Below are 21316 nucleotides of genomic sequence, written 5' to 3'. Positions count from 1 at the left end.
AATAAATGGAACAAAAAAATGTTTGTCTTTAATATTGATTTTCGGAAATAATATCAGTCGAAACATTAAATAGCAAAAATTTAGAAATGAAATTGTTAGGAATAGCTTAAAAAATATGTCATTTTTTTTTTTGATTCATATAAATAGCTTACGGATCTGAAAGACACTTTGTTAAAAATATTCACGTTTACGGAAGCTATAAATATGAAACATGTAAAAAATATAACTGGTCAGCGCTTCTTCTTGCTGCTAAAATGCTGTTTAAATTTTTGTATAAAAAATAGTTATTAAAAAAATACATGATTTAAAAATTACGATTCCTCTTAATTATTACATTTTTGGGATTTTAGATTAAAGTTGTGATAAAACTGATGATCAGTGTCACAAACAAGTCACATTTGTTGTGTTGTTTACGGTTCATTGGAAAATTTAAACTGTTGATGTTTTTATTTGCTTCATGTGTTACTGCTACTGTTTCGTAATTACGTCCGAACTAGCATTTTTATGTATAAAATGAATAAATATCATAGCTTATTGAATTGCATAGTAAGTCATGACAGCATAGCTATATATTTTTGCCAATTCCGACCTTGATCATAATCTAATAAGCCTGGTAATCCTTTAAAATGTTTTATTAATTACCGGCTTAGCGTAATATTTTAAACTTTTTTGATTATTAATAAACATATTGTTATTAAATTATTAAGTGTTCGCATGTGACAGATTAAAAATTAAAATGTTAATATATCATGTGATGGTGTGTTGTACTATCTGATTAACAAATTATGTTTTACCAAATAGTTTACTTCATTAACAGAAGCCAAGAGACCAAGTAGGTCGTGTCAAATTGAGTATTTGAAATGGAAAGGCGTTTGCCTGACAGGGATGAAAAGAAGGTGGAAAGTTTACAGCAAATGAGTGAGGACATGAAGGTTCATATTGCTCAACTTAAGGCTGAACTCGGACTTGAAGATATGGAAAAAATGATGGGTCCAGATAAAGTAACTTTTAAAGTTTTATTTCTTGAAAAAAAATAGCTTTTAGGTTGAATGCACTTATATATAAGTAAAAAGTTAAATTTTTGTGTGATTTTAATGTTACAAAAAATATATAAATTTTTTTTTGAGGTTATTGTTTGCTATTTTAGGAAACTGATATTTCATTAGAAAAGCCAAACATCTTGAGTTTATCGCATGTAACACAACCAATTATTCCAACTATCAAGGAAAGTAATCCACATTTAATTTCGGGGGATAGTAGTCGTTCGTGGCATAATTCTGGAGATGTTTTACTTGAAAAGGAATTAGATTTTAACCCAAAAAGAAGAAAATCTGCCCCACATTCCAGCTTAAACATGATGGTATAATTATTTATCTTTTTTTTTATAAAATGTTTTTTTTTTCTTAATTTATATGTATTGGTAACTTTTTTTTTAAAAAATGTTTTTTTTTCTTAAATTATATTAGTAACTTTTTTATGTTTATAATGTGCATGTTTTTTTGAAAAAAACTAAAGTCATTGTTTTTGCATTAAACTTTTTTACGGCATAAGACAATTTAATTTTTTTAAAAACTTTACTATTTGTTAAGTTAAACAATGGTATAGTGACTGAAATGAAAGGGATCACATCACGAATGATTTATTGTTAAATGAAAATGGATAAACAACTTTGTTTAGTTTTTATAGAGACAAACAATAGTCTTTTACTTAAACTATTTATTGTAGAGTGTGACAATAAACATAGTACAACTTCTTAACAGTGTACACGTATCTCACAATACTCTTATAAATTTTTTTTATATTTTACAACTGGAAAGTGTTATTTAAAGTATTTTAAGTTTGGCTAACAATTTAAAAAATTTTTTTAAAATGTAGCAAAATGGTTTCAAACGATCTGGTAGTGGTGTGTCGATGAAAAAGAGTCGAAGTAGAACAACAATGCCTTCTTCAAGTAAAAGAAGAGTTTCAAGACTTACCAAAGGAGAATTTTCGTCAACTGATGCTTCTGAAAAGTAAATCTAAATTTTGAAATGTGTTTTTTATTGTATACCAATTAAAAAAAAATTAGTAATCAATTGTATGCTTTTAAAATTAATAAAGTTAGGTTGATTTTATTTTTAATTTTTATGCTTTTGGTCATGGTTTGTACAAGTATTTTTTGTTTTGCATGCAAAAGTATGTTTGTTTTGTCTTTAAATTATAATCTTATTTTTTTTGCATTGCAGTTCATTAAGTTCAAACACAGATGGAACTGAGCATTCAATTCCAATGAAATATTTACAAATGTCAAGTACTTCTAACTCACCACGTCTAATAAAAAAGGGTCGTATATATGAGAGAATACAAAAACAAGAAAGTAAATATAAATACATAGTATATTTTTTTTAATATGAATTCTCTTATAATAAGTTTTTTTTTTATATCAGTAAAGTAACATAAAGTATATTTTAAATTAATGTACCTTTCTTAACTAACATGAATTTGCATATTAAAAAATTATTGTTATTATAGGTGATTCTGTAAAGGAATTGGGGTTAAAGAAGTTAGAATCTAAATTAAAAGAAGCTGAAGAAAGATGTCAGCTATTAGCGGAAGAAAATGTAAAAACGGTAAGAAACTTTTCATATATTTCATATATTTTTTTTAAAAATTTAGTTGTTATTTTAAAATACATATATTTTGAAAACTGACAAGAAATTAAGTTTATTAGAAGTTATGTGGCTTGTTGCTTATTTTTTCCATTTTATTTTAATGCAATATTGGAACTTGAATTATATCAAGAAGGGTAAGTTTTTGTAAAACATTTTAAGTTGATGTTATCAAAATAAAACAGACCAGTTATTTTAAATCTTTTTTATTGTTAGAAATCGAAAATAAGAGCAAGAGCTGGAGAAAAAATTGCAAATCTTAAACGAAAAAACTCAGAGCTTGCTAATATTGCTCGAAGTCTGGAAGAAAAAGCAAAATCATTGCAGGAACTCTCTTCAAAGGTTTATTATTTTTCAACTTAAAAAGCACACCCAATTTGTATATTTTATTTGTTATTCTTTTTTTTTTATTATGTTTTTTTTTAAATTTTTTTTAGGGTCGCAACTTAATCTAAAAAAATTTTTATTTAGAAATCTCAGGAAATATTGACGATAAATCGAGAGTTGCAGCAGCAAAGAAAGTCCCACCAACGCTACAAGGCAAAGTGTGACAGTGAATACGCCCAAGCTGTAGCAAGTAAGGACAGTTTGGTTTCAAATGAACAGTTAGAAGACCTCAAGAAATGTTTAAAACAAGCCTCAATGGAAAATTTAATGCAGGTTTGTATTGAGTTAAAAAATGAAAAATATATTATCAAATTCCATTTTGCTCTTCTTTTTTGGTTTAATTTTAACAAATTTTTGGTTTAATTTTTATAAATTTGTTTGCTGAGTTTCTGTAATCTTAAGTAAAAGTTTTTTATTTGTTCTACAACATAAGAACAAACGTTTTTACCGCAATACAACTTCGTGTATTTAAAACAACAATAATATCAAGATTAACCACATGAGAAAACTTATAAATTAAATGCCTTTTAGTCACAAAACCTTCAACGGAACAACAAAACACAAATGTTTGTGGGTAAATATTTAATAAAATCTTATTTTTTTAGGATGACGAAAGCAAATCTAAAAACCAACAACAAAATTTAAAAGAAATTCTACATTTTCAAAAACTTGCTGCTGCCTCAAGTTCAAAGGTATTTTTTTAATAACTTAATTAACTTGAGTTTTTAAATTTTTTTTAAAAATAAAAATATGCCTGTTTTTATTTTATAAATCTTTTTTTAGACATTTTAATATGCTGTTAGTTAGGTCATATTGATTTTGAACAAAATAGTTTAAATGTTAGGAGAAAAAATATTATCTTTTTTAAATAAAATAATAAAAAATTGATTTTTATATTAGTATATTATTGTTATATTTTCCTAAATTCTGTGACATTTGCTAATAAGCGTATTATAAAAAAAAAGGTTGAGAAAAATCAATAAATTACATTTTTCTGAATAAAAAATTCAAGCAAGACAGGCAGCTGTTTTACACAGAAATTTATGCTCAGATTTCTGTTTTCATTATCGGTAAAAAAAATAGCACTTGAAATACAGAATACACTTTAAATAATTAATGAGAATTTTAAGGTCTGTTCAATTATATTAGGAATATTCAGGAAATCTATGCTTTAGGTATCAGGGGCAGGGCAAGGTGTGAGACTTAACTTAACACAGAACAATTTTAAGTAATCGGAACGTTTTTAAGACAAGTTTAAAATAGTCTTTAAAAGGTAAAAATGGAAATATTGGTGCATAGCTTCGAATTACATATTTGTATTAAAATTTGCATAGTTTTTAAATTGTATTTAAAATATTTTTATAACTATAGTTTTAAGTGTTTTGTAAATACTTTAAACTTGTGTTTGCACAAATCTTTCTCAATAGAGCAATTGACCCACTTATGATAATAAAACAATAAAACCGCATTTGATTGGTATAGAATATTATTTGTTTTACAAATTTTGTTAATTTTTTTTTAGGTTGTTATTCGATCTTTGTCAACACCTGTAACAGCTCGACAAAAGATCTTGGAAGAATCAAATCGAAATCTTCGTCGACAAATTACAACCCTCGAGGATAAACTCCAAGACTTTGAGTCAAACTCAAGTGAAAAACTTAATTTTGAAGAGCAACTAAAGGATCTCGAAGAGTCAAAAAAAGAACTCACTCGTGAATTAAACACCAGAAAAAGCCAAGTTCTAAACTTAGTAAGTTAAAAGTGTTTTTGACATTAGCTTCATGCAAAATTGTAAATTTTTTAATATTTTTATTTAAATATTAGGAATTTCAGTTACAAGAATCGAAAATTGAATCAAGTGATGCCAGTCTACGTTTATCAGAATTAAAACAAGATTATGCACAGGTTGTTATTATTTTTCCAAAATTTGGTATAATAATAGGTCGTCCTTTCCTGTTAAAAAAACATTGCAATTTTATTCAAAATATTCCATCTTTTTTACAATTTCTGCCACTTACTAAAAATATTGCAATTTTTTTCCTTAGTTCTTTCCTCTTATTTCTGACATTCAATTGGTTTTTATATTTTGGGCTTTTTTGCTTTGTCTTTTTAGTGTTCTTTTATATTTATAGAAATATTAAAAATAATTTAAGCAGTATTAAAAAAAAAACTGTTTAGGTATTGACAATATTTTTGTTGTAGTTGCAAGAAGAATACACTACAGTCCATGAGCAACTTGCTGTGGGATTAAAAGAACGAGACAAAGCTGTGCAAGAGTGTCTTGAACACGCAAATAAATCGAACCAACTTGGCTTTTTAACACAGTTTGTTTTCAGATTTTTATTTAGTTTGTATTTCTAAATATAAAAATAATTACTGTTTTTTTTGTTTAAAATGTTTTAGCATTTTTTTTTATTTAAACTCATATTTTTATACAGACAACTTAAAGAAAAAGAAGAAATGTATCAAACCCTTGAAAGCAAACACAACAGAATAACAAACGAACATAACAGTGAAGTCAAAAAAATAATAAATTCACATAATGAGGTGGTTAGCGAATATAAACAAGCTCTACAAGAACTTCAGGTTTTAAATTTTTTTTTAAACAAAATTTTTTACTTGGCTAACTTTAAACTAATATTATTTAGGTGTTGTAATATGGTCACAACATTCATAGTTGTTTACCTACATATATGTCATAGTTGTTTACCTGCATACAACGAACTACATTATTTTCGTAGTAAAATTTTTTAAATTAAATTATAAATTTATTATTAATTCATAATATTTAGATTTGTTTAAATGTTTGTTTATTTTTTTAGAGCAAAGTCAGTCAACTGGAAAAACATCGTCAGGAGCAAGATCAAAACAACATTAACTTAAAACAACAATTTAATACTTTGGTGGAATGGTCAAAGAAACAAAACCCTGAAAGTTTTAAGTTTGAAGATAAACCAGGTTAATTCAATTTTTTAACTTTAAATTAAAAAAAAAACATAATAAAAGTTTTTTGTAATTAAAAAGACACTTTGATTTCTTAGTAATTTTATGCTGATTTGTTAAATAAATTTTGTTTTCCATTATTTTTAATTTCCAAATTTTAAAAATATTGTTAATAAAATTATTTGTTTATTTCACAGTTCCACCCTTAAGCAGTCAGAACACAAATAGTACCAACAAATTTACAAACAAAGTACCAAGCCTTAAACTATCTTCATGTAGTAATACTTCAAACTCAAAAAAACGTTCTTCAGTATCTGAAGAGCATAACATTGGTATGTTTTACATTCAGAAAATATTTGTTAATAACTAAAAAATAATATGCATTTTTAACAACTAAAAAACAATTTTTTTGCATAATGAGCTAATTTAGGTGTTAAGATTTTTAAGCATCAATTGTTCAACAAATTTGTGTATTTAACAAATTCCATGTCTAAATGGGATACTCCCTTTAAGTATACATTAAAATACACCTGGGATCTGAGTCACTAGTTTTAAATAATTAATAAATATCAAACCTATTAAGCTTAATGGATTGCTAATATATAATCTACTTTTGAAATAATAGGCTTTTGTTAAGAATGCATATTAACAATATATCTTAATTTTTTAATAAATTAAAATTCTAAGGTCAGAAGTTATACAAATGTTTACCTTAATATAACCCATTTAACCTTGGTATTTGGTTAATTAAATGTTGCACAGTTTGTTTTGATTTAAAAATTGGCATAAATGATAGCTGATAAATAATTTAAATGCAATTCCCATCTGGCAGTTATATACTGTTTTTATTCTCTTTTCAAGTAATAAAAACAAGGCCATTACCTTCCTTCTTCCCTTTCAAATGTTTATGTTACTCATTTTTTGAGTAAAGTATCGTGTATTGGAGCTAGACTGTCTTTTTTTAATCAATATTGTTTTATCCCAATGGGAAAATGAGAAAAATTAGTGCTAGTCTATATGCATGGTTTTATGCAGTAAGCTTATTTAGATAAAAATTAAAATGTTGAGTTCAGTAGGGAAATACTGTTAAAGGTAAAAAGACAACTATTTTTCTAGAATATACAATAGAGTTCTAAAAATATAAACATATTTTTTATTTTTTAAAGTATCTTACCTTAAAAATTATTGTAGATTTTAGATATATTATTTGAGTTTTTGCTTTTATTTTTATTAAATTATTTTAGTAATGGGAGCAGATGATACAGAAGCTGAAGAATTTGAGGAAGAGATTTTATCACTTGATAATTTGAGGCAAGATCATGACTCTAATTTATCAGACCGAGTTTATGTTGCCAAATACAGTTACAATCCTTATCAGAGCCCTAATGAAGACCCAGAAGCCGAATTACCCCTGGTAGCGGGTGATTTTGTGTATGTTCATGAAAATATTGAGAAAGACGATTTTTATCAGGGTATGTAGATTAAGAAATAATTTCTATTTTTTTCAAGTGTTTTATTTTTTTAAGTGATGAAATTTATTATTCAAATAAAAGATATGCGCAGTTATAAAATGTTTATTTTAATATATTTACACTTTTATAAATTTTTAGGCGAATTATTAAATGGTAGACAAGGCCTTGTACCTTCTAACTTTCTAGAACCAGTCAACATCTTAAAACTTGATACCTTGAATCTTCAAAAGTTAAATAAACGGTTTGGAAGTAGGGGTTTGGATGAAAGTTCACTCAACAGAGAAATGAGTGAAAAATTTAGGTAAGTTTTTTCTGAATAATTTATTTTAGATAGTGTAACTTTTTAAGATTTATCATCATATACTTATTTTCTATAGGAATTAAAACATTGATTATTCAATTGTTTTATTGATATTTTATTTCTTTTAAATTAAAATCTCTTTAATTTTATAGCTTTAATCAATGGTTGATCATTACATAAAAATAGAAAGATAATGTAACTAAATTTTTTGTTTAATTTATAAAAAGAAAAAACACTTTTAATATTTTTTTTTTTAATATTTTCGAGTACTGTAAACGTCTAATATACAATTCAGTATGTTACCAATATCATAATTTAACTTTTTTTAAATTATTTGTAATAAAGTAGGTCTGTCGGATCTGATGTAAGTTTTAGTTTGGGAGGTTCAAGTAGTTTAAACAGTGAAAGGTTGGACCACAACATAGTTCAATCTAATCCATCTCTACCCAATATTTTACCCCATCCAAGAAAATTAAGAGTTGAGAAGAAGCTTTCTCACAGTTTAATTATAGGTTTGTGAATTTACAAATACCAAACTGATATGTGAACTATTAGGTTCTTACTTATTTTTTAACTTTTGGGTGCATTTTCTTGATTTAAATGAACTATTGGTGATTAGCTCTAATATAGGTCCAAAATGTTGTTGGTACTTTAGTTGTAATTATTTTTACAATGTAAAAAAGTTGAAAATAATTTCCTCACAGGTTGGGTTGCTCCACAATTAGGTGAAAATGATTTTGTTGAAGAATATCATGTTGTTGTTGACCAATATCTTGCCACTGTCGTTAACGGAAGTAAAAGTAAAGCTGTTGTGGAAAACATTTACCAAGACAAGGTTAACATTTCGTTTAACTAAAATTTACACAAAATCTTACATGGAAAAAATACTCTAAGAAAATGTTAAATTGCTCTATAGCATAGATTTATTAAAATTACTCCATTCTTTAAGTTTTTTTTTTTAAATTATTTTTTTATTTATTAGTGTTACAGAATAAGTGTTTGTGCTGTAACTGAGCATGGAAGATCTGACGTAAACCACTGTGTTATAACATATGGAAATAATGATGCTTGTATCAGTAACATCGGTGTTAGTTTTGTTGGATCTAATCATGCCACCCTAACATGGGATCCTGTCAACAGTAATTACACTCACAGTATCTGTGTTGGTGAAGTGACCGAGGAATATATACATTCTAGAGTGTAAGTAGCACCCACGAAATTTTATTTAAAGTGTTATTTAAAGCAAAATAGTGTGTTCTGTAAAAAAATAATATTATGAACTAATTGCTTAAAAATGAATATCTTGTTGTTCGATTATAGCATATTAAGATGTATTTTAATTATTCTGTCAATTATCAATTATAATGTTAGATGCATTATTGTTTATGTTGTAGATTGCCACAATATCAGAGGCAAATAATAGTTACATCACCCATGTATGAATACTCAATCTCGAACCTTAAACAAGGTTGTTGTTATGAAGTTGTTGTCAAGTCAAAAAATCAAATGCTTGACACTGAAGTCTTATCTCAAGTACTGAGGTATTTTAAAACATAATATTTTTTATTTGTATTTAAAGTTGGAAATTTTATTTCTTACATTCTAGAATAAACTACTTACAATTGTTTATTTTTTTGTATTTTTCTTTTATTTACAATTGTTTATTTCATAAACTGTTTTTTTTAATATTTTTTACTTCTTTAAGGTTTGAAACGCTACAACATAATCTTCCAGAATCTCCTGTTGATGTCAAAATTGTAAAAAATTCAGATTCAATTCTTGTTACCTGGTTACCTGTAACTATTACAGAAAAAGGTAAATTCGTTGTTTAGGTTTTTATAAAAATAAATTTTTCCTGAACATTAACCAAATCTTTTTTTTAAGATTATTAAATCATAATAGCATGTAGTTTTTATTTCATTACAATATCTGGGTTAAAATTTATTTTCGAAAGATTATATTTTTTAGGAACATCAAATGGTTTATCAGTTATGGGATACCAAGTTAATTTGAACAAATATCAACTATCAGTAGTCGAACCCTGTACCTCAAATCAATATCAAATCTCACTAGATACCATTTCAAAACATATCAGCAAACTAGTCAAAGGCAACAACTCAGTTGATTACCAACACCACATTAAAAATGAATCTGTTTTCCTGCATTACTTGTCTTATCTTAAAATCTCATTACAAACCGTCTCAGTCGAAGGCAACCTGTCAGAATATTCGAATTCGTGCTACATACACAAGTCGATCATTGTTAAGTTACTTCGAGATTACTTTTCCAGTAAAAACCCCCTTAAACACTCAAGGTTGCACCCCAAAGGCAGTCAGGACAAATTGCATGCCACTGGGTATGGAAGTATTAAACAAGACACAATTTGCCTAAGTCCAATTCCAGCTATAGAAATAACACATGAAACTAGCAGCGAGGAAGACAACATGCATGTTAATCGTCACAACAGGTTTCATAAATCGTTAAACAACACACCAGTCACGGTAAGGCGTGCCCATCCACTACTTGACAACAACATAGAACTACCTAGCAATGGACAAAGCGAAGTCTTAAGTAAATCTGTTGATAATTTTGTTACTTATTTTGATGGGGACAAAAACAAAGTGATCATGAAGGCCAAAACAATGAGCCCAAATTACAAAAATTCTGTGATTGTAAACCACGATCGGATTTTAACCGACGAAGAGTCACTGGAAAGTCACACAAGTATTTCAACATCTGGTTCTTCCATCTGTAAAGACCAGCAGAGACCACACAACAGACATGGTTTAATGGTGAAAAGTAGAGATGGTCGCTTTTCCGGCAATGGTTCAAAGGTTTCTAAGAAAAAATCCTGTTCAAGTCATAGTGATGACTGCAACGATTCAGGTAGGGTTTTAAATTAGTCAATTACCGTTTAATTGCCATTTTTTTAGTAACATATCCATGTTTCAGGTAAACATTACATTCAACCTGTGAGTGTACAAAATTCACGTCGGCAAACTATTAGCAGCCAAAGTGGAGTCGATTCTATATCAGAGGTACGTATCTTAATTCATATTTGAAACTTGTTTTTTTGTTTATATCTTTGGAGTTTTTAGCCTTTGATGTATGTTTGTTATTGTCTTTAGCTGGAGGTACCTGATGATTGCAGAATATCATTATTTGTTGCTTTGTATGATTACAATCCTTATATAATGTCCCCCAATACCGAGTGTTTACAAGATGAACTTTCTTTTAATGAGGGTCAGCTTATAAAGGTAATTTAAAAGCGATTAGGTCATGGTTGTCAAAATTCATATTAATATATTACTGATCAACTTTGTTTGTTAACTTGTGCGATATATTGATTGAAATTAATAATTTTGTTAAATTAAAAGGTATACGGTGACAAAGACCAGGACGGATTTTATCTGGGTGAGGTACAAAATGGAAATAAAGGTTATATACCTTGTAACATGGTTCTTGAAATACAGGTAAAAAGAATTGTTTTGAATTTATATTTATATGAAATCCACTAAACAAATTTGGCAAACTTTTTTGATTGGAATTGTTGCATGAACTTAACACAAGTTTTTAATATTTTTTAAAGGTTGCGGATAATGAAATGTTGGAACAATTGTTTGAGCATGGTAGATTACCATCTGGTTCTCCTGATTTCAGTCAACTTACAAGTCAAGTCCATTCACCATTTATACCTGGTAAGTTTAAATTCAATCGCTTATGTAAATTTTTTGTAATGTAATATGGATATAATGTGTAAAGAAATTAAATTGTTTGATATATTGTGAGATTATTTTAAAATTATATTATATTTTATTCACAAAATTACAATTAAAATTATCCAATAATAACGTTTTTAACTTTTTTATCAATTGCAGCATTTTGTTTTCTATAATTATCTTAAAATTATTTTTATGTTTAGAAGTATCTCCACATGTTTCTCCTTTGCTACCATCGGAAGAAATTGATGGAAATAAAACAGAATGTTTGTTTCCGAGTGTTTATGTTGCCCTTTTTGATTATGATCCAAAGGAGTCTTCTCCAAACCTTGATGCAGAGGCAGAGTTGTCTTTTAAAAGAGGAGAGAAGATAAATGTTTATGGAAGCATGGACGAAGATGGCTTCTATAAGGTTAATCGTTTGTAGATTTTTGTAGGAATTTTTTTTTTTTGAATTTTTTACTTAAATGTCATACAGTATTGTATTAATAAAGTATAATGTTAAAATAATGATAAACAAACTATGCCTATGTTGTTTTATTTCGAATATTTTTTAAAATTTACCTTTTGTACTAGGGTGAAAAAGATGGTCATTTTGGGTTAGTCCCTTCCAATTTTCTTGAAGAACTGAGCAAGGATAGTAGCGCAGTTGTGAAGAAAGCCACATTGGTGTCAGCCACAACAATGACTGACCAATCAATTATGACAAGTTCAGACCCAGATCATTCGTTTACTTCAAACTCTAATAAGTCTTACAATAAAAGTGATGATCTTACGATGAACAACAACGTTAGTTTACATGTCCATAAACATTCCGAGGTATTCAAACTTTTTTTTATTATTTTTATGTGTTACTTTTTTTAAGTTTGTTAAACTGTTGTAGATATTTTATTTATCCATTTTTGACATTTTAGGCAAAGAAAAAGGGAATTTTTTCGAAAGGAAAAAAACTTTTAAGAAAAATTGGTGGAAATGATACAAAGGGAAAAAAATAGTTTTGTACGTTTATTTTTTTTAAAGTAGTTATACACAAATAATTTAGCTCAAAGTACACATTTTTGTTATTACATATATATATTAATAAGCAGTGTTCCTAATACATAAACTTTATACTGTGTTCCTGTGTTCTTTTGGGTAATTCAGTTGCTAAAATTGTATTTATTTTTATAGTGTGCCTATGAATTTTTTTCTTACACATAATCTTGGTGGCTTCCATTGTTTTTTTTTTATATTTTTTTTGTTATCTGTTTCTGACTGGACCTAATTGTTTTCTTCATCGCACAGTTTTACTCACATTCCATAATCATGAAGTATGCAATTTCTTTGTCGATAATTTGTGGATAAAATTCAAGTTAAAATATACCGATAAAAATATTTTTTCCTAGCTATTTTCCTTTTTTCTACCTTAAATTTAAGAATATACACTTCATATTTTATTTGCAACGATATGTCTTCTTTTGTCGATACATTTTGCTGGTTCTTGCCTCACAGAGAATTATATATATTGTAAAACTCATTCACCATGACATTAATATTTTTAGAGTGTGATATATATGTGTATATGTAAATTTTTTCTTTAAATAATAACATTTGTTTAGGTATTAGTTTTTTATAAGATAAAATTTGAATAATGTGCCATTTAAGTGTTTTTGTTGTTGCTTGGTGCACTGAAAAACTAAACTTTTTAAAGAAATTTATTCAAATAAGTTTATTTTGTAGTTTATTAAATCAAAATAAAACTGTTTACTTTTTATTCTGGAAAAAAACGGTTAAACTTTCTTGTAATTTAAATTAGACGTTGGTTAAGGTTATTTTTTTGTAAACTTAAAAAGTTAAAACTAATAAACGCGTAATAAGCAAAACAGTTAGTTAGTTAAAATTGCTGTGATTTTTTTAATAACTGTTAAAAAATAAAGTTTATTTTGTTGAGGATAAACTAGAAACGTTTTATTATAGAGTCGATTTTGTAACCATGGCGAATTCGTATGCGAAGCCAGACTGGTAGTGTAAGAACAAAAACATTTAAATGAATATGAGGATGTTTCTAGGAATTCCAGCTTATATAAATTAATTAAATATTAACAAAAATTTTAAAATAAATCGAAGTTTTATCGTTTTTATAATGGGTTTTATCAATTTTAGTTTCTATAATAGATTTTATCAATTTTTGTTTAAAAACTGCTGTATTTTGGTAAAGTAATGGGATCGGCATTATCAAGGGCAGCACAGTGGACTTCTGTGTCAGAAAGTGGAAAAGGAAGACTTGAGTTTTCTCCAATTAACGAGAAACTGTTAAATGAAATTATTCAGGTTACAAATGTTTTTTACGTTTTTAATGTATTTGTTTGTCACTGTCGATAATTTAGTTTTATGTTACAAATGATTCTTATTATTTGCCCTGCCATTCTATTTTTAGACCTTATTTTTTTTAATTTTTTTATTTTGCACATAAATGACAGTGAAAAATAATATATACAATAAATATTACAATAATTCGACAGGAGTAAATGACAAAATTAATTTAATGATTGAAAACATACCATAAGTAATAATGTTACATAAAGATTTTTGGTATGTTATGACGTTGTCATCCAACCCAGTGGCATTTAATTAGAAAAAATCAAAAAAAGTAAACAGCAATTTTCTTTATTTTAGGTATTTTAAAATTTAAAGAAATTATTTTGTTTTAGTTTGTTGAGAGTTTTAGTCAAAAGCATCCTGCTGAGGGAAAATTAGAATTTAAAGAAGCTTTAACTTGGGAAACTTCTTTAAATATTCAATCTTTCGGAGCTGGTTATAATGTTGCGTAAGTTTGTTTATGTTTCGTTTTTAAGCTCTTTAATAAACTAAAACTTTAATTATTTTGTAAGTGATGTACCATATAAGATCTTATTTATGAACATTTAGGTTTGTAAAATATTTTTAAATAACCTTTAATGTGTTTAACAAATATAACAGTATTTTGTTATAAAAAAGTGGAGCTATAACACTTTAAAAATCTTGTTTGAACCAAAATTTTATAAAAAAATATTCAAAGGGCTAATTTTATTTCAGTGATAATCAAGTTACTTCAACTGATAAAAATGAAGCTGGTGAACCTTTCTTAGAGTTTGGAAATGGAAAAATTAAGATCAGAAACTTTGATCAAGCTGCAAGTGTTTTGAAAATTGCAAAAGAAAAAAATGTTGTTGAAGCAAGATTTTGTTTGGAAGGTCGGTACATCACTTTTAACAATATTTTAATAAAATTTAATACAATAAATTAAAATATTTAGTGTAAAACAATTATGTTTTAATTAAAGATATGTTTACAGTCCTATCATTTTAATTTATTATAGAAAATCGAGATCCATTGATTAAAATTTTGGGGCCAGCTTTTGCCACAGTTGATTCTGAAGATACAACAGTTATTCGCATGATTGAAAAGGTATTTTGTTTAAATTTAAGAAATTTATCTTTGCTTTGTATTTTAAATATAAAATAGTATTACCAATAAATTTTATTTCCTTCCTAATTCGTAATGAAGCTATATAAAACAATTTTTATGATGTATACTAATCAAGATAACTTGTCTATCTACTATTTCTTTGTAATATCAATTTGAAAATTTACCCTTTAAACTTATATATATAAGATATTCTTGAATTATTATGTAACTTAATACTTAACAGAGTAAAGTTGATGCTGAGAATGACACTTCACTTCAACTTCGTCTTTTGTTGCTTATTCAGCAATTTGACATGAAGTTGTTGAACACTTCTATGGAAGAAATATCCAAGTAAGTAAAAAAATACATGGTATTAAGAACATTTATTACTAGCAATTTTTTAATTATAAATTTTTAAAAAAATGTATATTTTGATATTGTTGTATATGGTTTGGTTTAAATGGTCGTATTTAATTTTGTTGTTTAGTAAAAGCTTTTTTTTTGTTTTTCTTTTAGGCATGTAAGGCTGAGTCCTTCTACTATAAATGCCGAAGTTGAACTTCTAAAATCTTTTGCTGGTGAAGATCCAAACACTCCTCTGCAGGATATTGAGTTTACTTCAAGTAAGTTAAAGCTTAAACTTAGTTCGATAAATTAGTTAAAACATTATAAGATCAACATAACTTACATCACTAATTATTTTTAGTTGTTAGGTTTCTTAAATGAACTTTTTATTTTTCTTATGAAATCTTTTTTAGAACATGTTTTGTCGAACATGTGTAGAGCAGTTCCATGGAGACAAGTACACGGTGATATTTGTTATATTCTTGTGAAACCACACGATGGAGACAAATTTTGTGTGACAGCAAGCACTTATGGATGTTTCGTTAATGGAGTAAGTTTAATTCTAATACATTGAATGTATAGTTTTGTTAGTGATTTGGAAATATATAAAATTTAATACTAGGTCTTTTATTTTTTTTAAATTAAAGCAATAAATTTAAAAAATTTATAATTTTTTTGAACAGGGTTTTGAGGAAGAAACCCAACAAGTAAGGTTTGAGAAAAAGAGTGAGGTTTATAAAGATCTTGCCTCCTTGCTAAGGGAGAAATCAAGCAAGTTTGCTGAAAATATTTTTAAAAAGGTAATGTAACAAATTCCCTAATTAGTTTTTTTTTAAATTTGTTGTTTTTTTTTTTCATAGAACTTGTTTTGTTATATTTTTATTATTTTTATAGTCCATTTAAAATTATTCAGCAACAAATTTAAAATGTCTTTTTAATTTTTTAAATATTAAGGAGTTTTTGATCCATGACCACGCACCAACTGAGTTAGAAAATGAGGCAGTTGTGTTATCTGAACAACTACTTAATAATGAGGCTGAAGAAATAACAACAACTGATCAGAAAACAAACAAAGGTCGTGAAAAACCAGGTATATATATTTATTTAACTTAAAAAAAAAAAAATGTTATTTGTGCTGATGTAATGCTCAATGTTTAATTATGTAAGTATTTAATATACCAAAGTATTAACATTGCCCTTTTAGCTTTTATTGTCCCAAACCTTAACACTAATCAGAATGATTTTATTCAGTTATCAAGCCAATGATCAAAATTACTAAGGCAAATAACAGTTGTGTTATTTTCTCAAATAGGCAAAGCTGGTAAAAGCAAAAAGAAAAATGTGATGCAACCATCTCTCAAGTGGAGAAGTCTTGGAGAAAGTAAAAAGAATGAAAAGAAACAACAAAAGAAGTTGCAAGCTGCTGTGAAAATGGATAGAAGAGCATCACAATATAGGTAAAAAATGTTTAAAATTGTAACATGTAGTGGCTTAATAATAAAATTGATTTATTTTTAATTTATTAATAATCTATTCTTAAATGTAGGTTTTTGTTAAGGGTCAAGTATATGTTACTTTTTAGCAAAACATACCAACAACAATTGAATTGTTATGTCATTAACCAACAAATGTTAGTGTGACATCACAGAGATACAATGTAGATAAATTTATTCAAAGTTTTTTTAATTTTTTGTAGTAGAAAAATTTTTAGAGAAAAGTTTGTTTTGATTTTAGAAATAGCCAGAATGTTTGATGGAGATTCTGCTGATGATTTAGAATTACCAAAAAATCTTCAGTTCATGACAAATATTAATGGGTGTGTTTAGTATTACTAGGTGTTTTAGTTATGTAAAATTAAAGGAGTTTAGGTCATTTTAAATACAGGTTAAGCTAGTATAGAATGTAAAGTTTAAAAAGCATAAATTTATTAGAAAATGAGCATTGATGCAGGCCTGTGATAGACAGTATATTTATAGTAACAAATTAATTCTTAGTCATATTTTCTATAATATGGTTAAAAAAAATTCTGACTTTGTTGAAAAAATTTAGGAAAACTCCAGCTAATGAGGAAGATGACATAAGCAGTGACAGCTCGGAGGAGAGTGATGAAGAAGAGGAAATTCAGGATCGAAGACAGGATGCAGGATCTGATCTTCCTTCAGAATATTGGCAGGTAAAAATTTTTGTGACTTAACATACTTTGCAAAATTCTAATTTAAGTTAACCAAGCTATTTTTAAGCAAAGGTTATTTTATTAATTTTTAGTAAGTAATAAATAAATTTTGTCAACAATTTGATGATTACAGATCCAAAAGTTGGTGAAATATTTGAAAGGAGGGAACCAGACAGCAACAATAATTGCACTTTGTTCGATGAGGGATTTTAACTTGTCTCAGGAAACTTGTCAACTTGCGATCCGTGATGTTGGTGGCTTGGAAGTCTTGATCAATTTACTTGACACTGATGAAAATAAATGCAAGGTAAAATAATTTAAATCTACATTTTACTGTTAGTGTAAAAGGTTTTTTAAAGGTTATTTCATCATCTTATAGAAGGCAAATACAAGTTGTATTTTTACTAGCTCACTAGGTTACAATTTTATTTAATTTTTTTTTTAATTTCATAACTAATTATTTTATTTCAGATTGGTTCATTAAAAATTCTGAAAGAAATAAGTCGCAACGTTCAAATACGCCGAGCAATTGCTGACCTAGGTGGGCTTCAGACCATGGTCAAAATTCTTCAGTCTCACAACAAGGAGCTTAAATGTCTTGCAGCTGAGACTATTTCTAATGTGGCGAAGTTTAGACGAGCAAGAAGAACTGTAAGACAACATGGTGGAATCAAAAAATTGGTTTGTTTTTTGTAATTTAAATTTCATTTTGTTCTAAATCATAATCTTTATGGTGGGATAAAGGCTAAATGCAATTTAAAGGTTAAAATTATTATTAAAAAACATTTGTAAAGCACTTAATTAGTAGTTTAATGATCTTGATTATTAAGATTATTTTTTTTACGTGTTGTGATTACTTTAAAGGTTGCACTGTTACAATACCCATCTACCACTGCTGATGCATCCAAGGATGTGGAAGTTGCTCGATCCGGTGCTCTTGCTTTGTGGAGTTGCAGTAAATCAACTAAAAACAAACATGCAATCAGAAAAGCTGGTGCCATCCCTATGTTAGCTAAGTTGCTGAAATCCCAGCATGAAGGAATGCTTATCCCTGTCGTGGGAACTTTACAAGAATGTGCATCAGAGGTTCGAATTTTGCATTTTGATATTTTAATTAACCAACCAACTCTGTGAGTAAATCTGCAAAACTTTTAAATATAAGTGTTGGAATTTTGTTTATTTTTTATTTAAAGATGAGCTATAGATTGGCTATTCGCACTGAAGGCATGATAGAAGATTTGGTTTCAAACTTGAGCAGTGAAAATAGTGAACTTCAAATGCATTGTGCTGCAGCTATTTTTAAGGTAAGTGTGTATGAGTTTGGCAAAATTTGCTAAAATTATTAAACTTCTATTCAAAGGTATTAATGACCTAGATTTAAATAGCATTTGGGAAATTTAAAATATTGTATATTTAGTGTGCTGAAGATGAAGAAACTCGTAATTTGGTTCGAAAATATGGAGGTTTGGATCCATTGGTGGCGCTGTTACCACATTCAGATGACAAGGAATTGTTGGCAGCAGCCACTGGAGCTATTTGGAAGTGTGCCATCAGTCCTGAGAACGTTAGCAGGTAAAACAACACACAGACAACAAAAAGTATATATGGTTCATCCAATTAGTTTCTAAACTACATCTTTTGTCACTACTTCTTTATGTACGTAATATAGTCTTTACACAGTCTTTATATACTGTAAATTTGTGACTAAAACATTTTAAATAGATTCCAGGAGCTTAAAGCCATCGAGCAACTTGTAGGTTTGTTGAGCGACCAACCCGAGGAAGTTTTAGTTAACGTCGTTGGAGCGTTGGGGGAATGTGCACAAGAACCAGCTAACAAAATTGTTATTCGTAAGGCTGGTGGGATTCCATCGTTGGTTTACCTTCTTACTGGAACAAATCAAGCCTTGTTGGTGAACGTGACAAAAGCTGTCGGAGCTTGCGCAACTGAACCAGAAAACATGACGTGAGAAAGATTTATATAGAGATCATTAATTGTGCAAGTTGTGTGGTAACTAGAAATAGTATAAGCCAATCATTCTATAGATTTAGTAAAAAAGTTTTTTTTAATTTCGTTTAAATGGTGATAAAATTTAATGGTTTGTTTTAATAGGCCTATTTTCTTACTATAAATAAACATAATTTTTTACAACTACTTTCTCTCTTTTGTTGTAAATAAATACAATTCTAAAATCCATAAATTAAGTTGTTTAGTAATAAACCTAACTTGTCTAGTCCAAGCGACAAATTTAACAACCTCTTTTTTGCCTTCCAACAATTTGTTTTTGTAACTTAGCATAATTGATCGCCTTGACGGGGTTCGACTCCTGTGGTCACTTTTAAAAAATCAAAACCCAGAAGTTCAAGCCTCAGCCGCGTGGGCAGTTTTTCCTTGCATCGAGAACGCAAGAGATGCTGGCGAGATGGTCAGATCTTTTGTTGGTGGCCTGGAATTGATCGTTTCTTTACTGAAATCAAACAATATTGAAGTGCTTGCTAGCGTGTGTGCTGCCATCGCCAACATTGCGAAGGACGAGGAGAATTTGGCGGTTATTACTGATCACGGTGTGGTACCTATGCTTGCAAAACTTGCAACAACGGTAACTTATATGTAACATTATCACAGCTCTTTATGTTACGTTTTTTTTTATGTGTAACGTAATTGATTTTACTGCTTTTATTTAATTAACAGACCAATGATAAATTGAGACGACATCTGGCTGAGGCGATTGCTCGTTGTTGTACTTGGGGGAATAACCGAGTGTCGTTCGGTCGCGAGGGAGCGGTCGCTCCTCTGGTTGGTTACCTGATGTCAAAGGACAAACAAGTTCATCGTTCGACGGCGCAAGCGCTGTACCAACTGTCACGTGACCCAGATAACTGCATCACAATGCATGAAAATGGCGTGGTTAAGGTAATTTCCCATGACAATGCTTTATTAATTGATCTTTTAGAAGTGTCTGGAAATTGATTAAAACATATGATATTTTTTGTTTTTTGCTCGTTTGACATTAGAAACATTTTTGTAGATGCTTTTAAATATGGTTGGGTCTTCTGACAATGCTCTTCAAGAGGCTGCCGCTGGTTGCATTGGGAACATTAGAAGATTGGCTTTAGCTAACGAGAAAGCCCGATATAATTAAATGAAATTTACTGTGAACAATTTTGGCTTGGAGATTTTAATAAGTAGATTTTAGTTTCACCATTTTTTGTGTTTTATCTATTGGTTATTCATATTGTATTGTTTTCTGTAAATACATACAATAACACTTTTCAAGTCCGTTTCTGCAAAAGGCGTGTAAAAAAAGGTTACATTTTTGTTTAAAATATTGTACATAAGGCCACCACTAATAAATGTAGTAAGCTCCACAAATTAGGAGTATTAAAAAAGACGAACATTTTGCGGCATTTTAAGAAGATACTAATCATCATCCAGCAATACTTATTTTAAAAATTGTACATAAAGACGCTATCAATAAATGTATTGTCTGAATGTCATAGGAGGTGGTAACATTTAACTACTCACTGCAATTTTGTTTTTTAATACATATACCACTACGAGTTTTTTAAGATTAAATTTCGCGCGAGCTTCACAAATTAAAATGGTTCATACCGTTTATAGCACCTTAATCAAGGGGGCTACAGCATGAAAGCAGTGATTGAACCCACGACGTCATATGGTGTAGCAAGTGTTCTTACTACTACACCACGCTGCCGGTACCAGTTGAACATTTTGCGAATAAAGGCTATTTCTCGTGATTGAAACCTTTATAAAATTGCTATGGCAACGGGATTGTTTTAAATAAGCCTTTGGGAGTTAATCAAAGACCAATATTTTTTTTTATTTGCAAATATGAGAGAGAAAGTCGTCGCGGTGGGTGACGTAAGAGATGAAAGAGAAAA

The 21316-nt window shown here is 28.3% G+C and overlaps 2 protein-coding genes across 2 annotated transcripts; both read left to right on the top strand.

Moving 5' to 3' along the window:
* Window positions 1–473: 473 nt before the first annotated feature.
* Window positions 474–13132, top strand: LOC145743768 (RIMS-binding protein 2-like). Its single transcript, XM_082561809.1, has 30 exons — window positions 474–613; window positions 818–1001; window positions 1148–1360; window positions 1876–2012; window positions 2226–2356; window positions 2512–2609; window positions 2865–2990; window positions 3120–3308; window positions 3641–3727; window positions 4558–4785; window positions 4860–4940; window positions 5238–5359; window positions 5474–5621; window positions 5858–5993; window positions 6176–6310; window positions 7223–7450; window positions 7589–7751; window positions 8097–8263; window positions 8456–8586; window positions 8734–8951; window positions 9146–9292; window positions 9457–9566; window positions 9720–10637; window positions 10704–10789; window positions 10880–11008; window positions 11129–11224; window positions 11341–11449; window positions 11674–11882; window positions 12047–12289; window positions 12385–13132. The coding sequence occupies exons 2-30, from the start codon at window positions 861–863 to the stop codon at window positions 12463–12465; spliced, it is 5007 nt and encodes a 1668-aa protein (XP_082417935.1). The 5' UTR covers window positions 474–613; window positions 818–860; the 3' UTR covers window positions 12466–13132.
* A 487-nt stretch (window positions 13133–13619) lies between these two features.
* Window positions 13620–20690, top strand: LOC145741158 (outer dynein arm-docking complex subunit 2-like). Its single transcript, XM_082558688.1, has 20 exons — window positions 13620–13780; window positions 14161–14276; window positions 14525–14682; window positions 14808–14896; window positions 15141–15247; window positions 15413–15519; window positions 15655–15791; window positions 15925–16041; window positions 16196–16331; window positions 16554–16698; window positions 17291–17414; window positions 17548–17721; window positions 17886–18095; window positions 18279–18500; window positions 18608–18718; window positions 18832–18986; window positions 19137–19379; window positions 19710–20013; window positions 20106–20327; window positions 20443–20690. The coding sequence occupies exons 1-20, from the start codon at window positions 13670–13672 to the stop codon at window positions 20554–20556; spliced, it is 3102 nt and encodes a 1033-aa protein (XP_082414814.1). The 5' UTR covers window positions 13620–13669; the 3' UTR covers window positions 20557–20690.
* The last annotated feature ends 626 nt before the right edge of the window (window positions 20691–21316 follow it).

The sequence above is a fragment of the Corella eumyota genome, chromosome 2 (genome assembly GCF_963082875.1).
Source record: "Corella eumyota chromosome 2, kaCorEumy4.1, whole genome shotgun sequence".
NCBI lineage: Eukaryota > Metazoa > Chordata > Ascidiacea > Phlebobranchia > Corellidae > Corella > Corella eumyota.
This window is presented reverse-complemented; position numbering and strand designations above follow the sequence as displayed.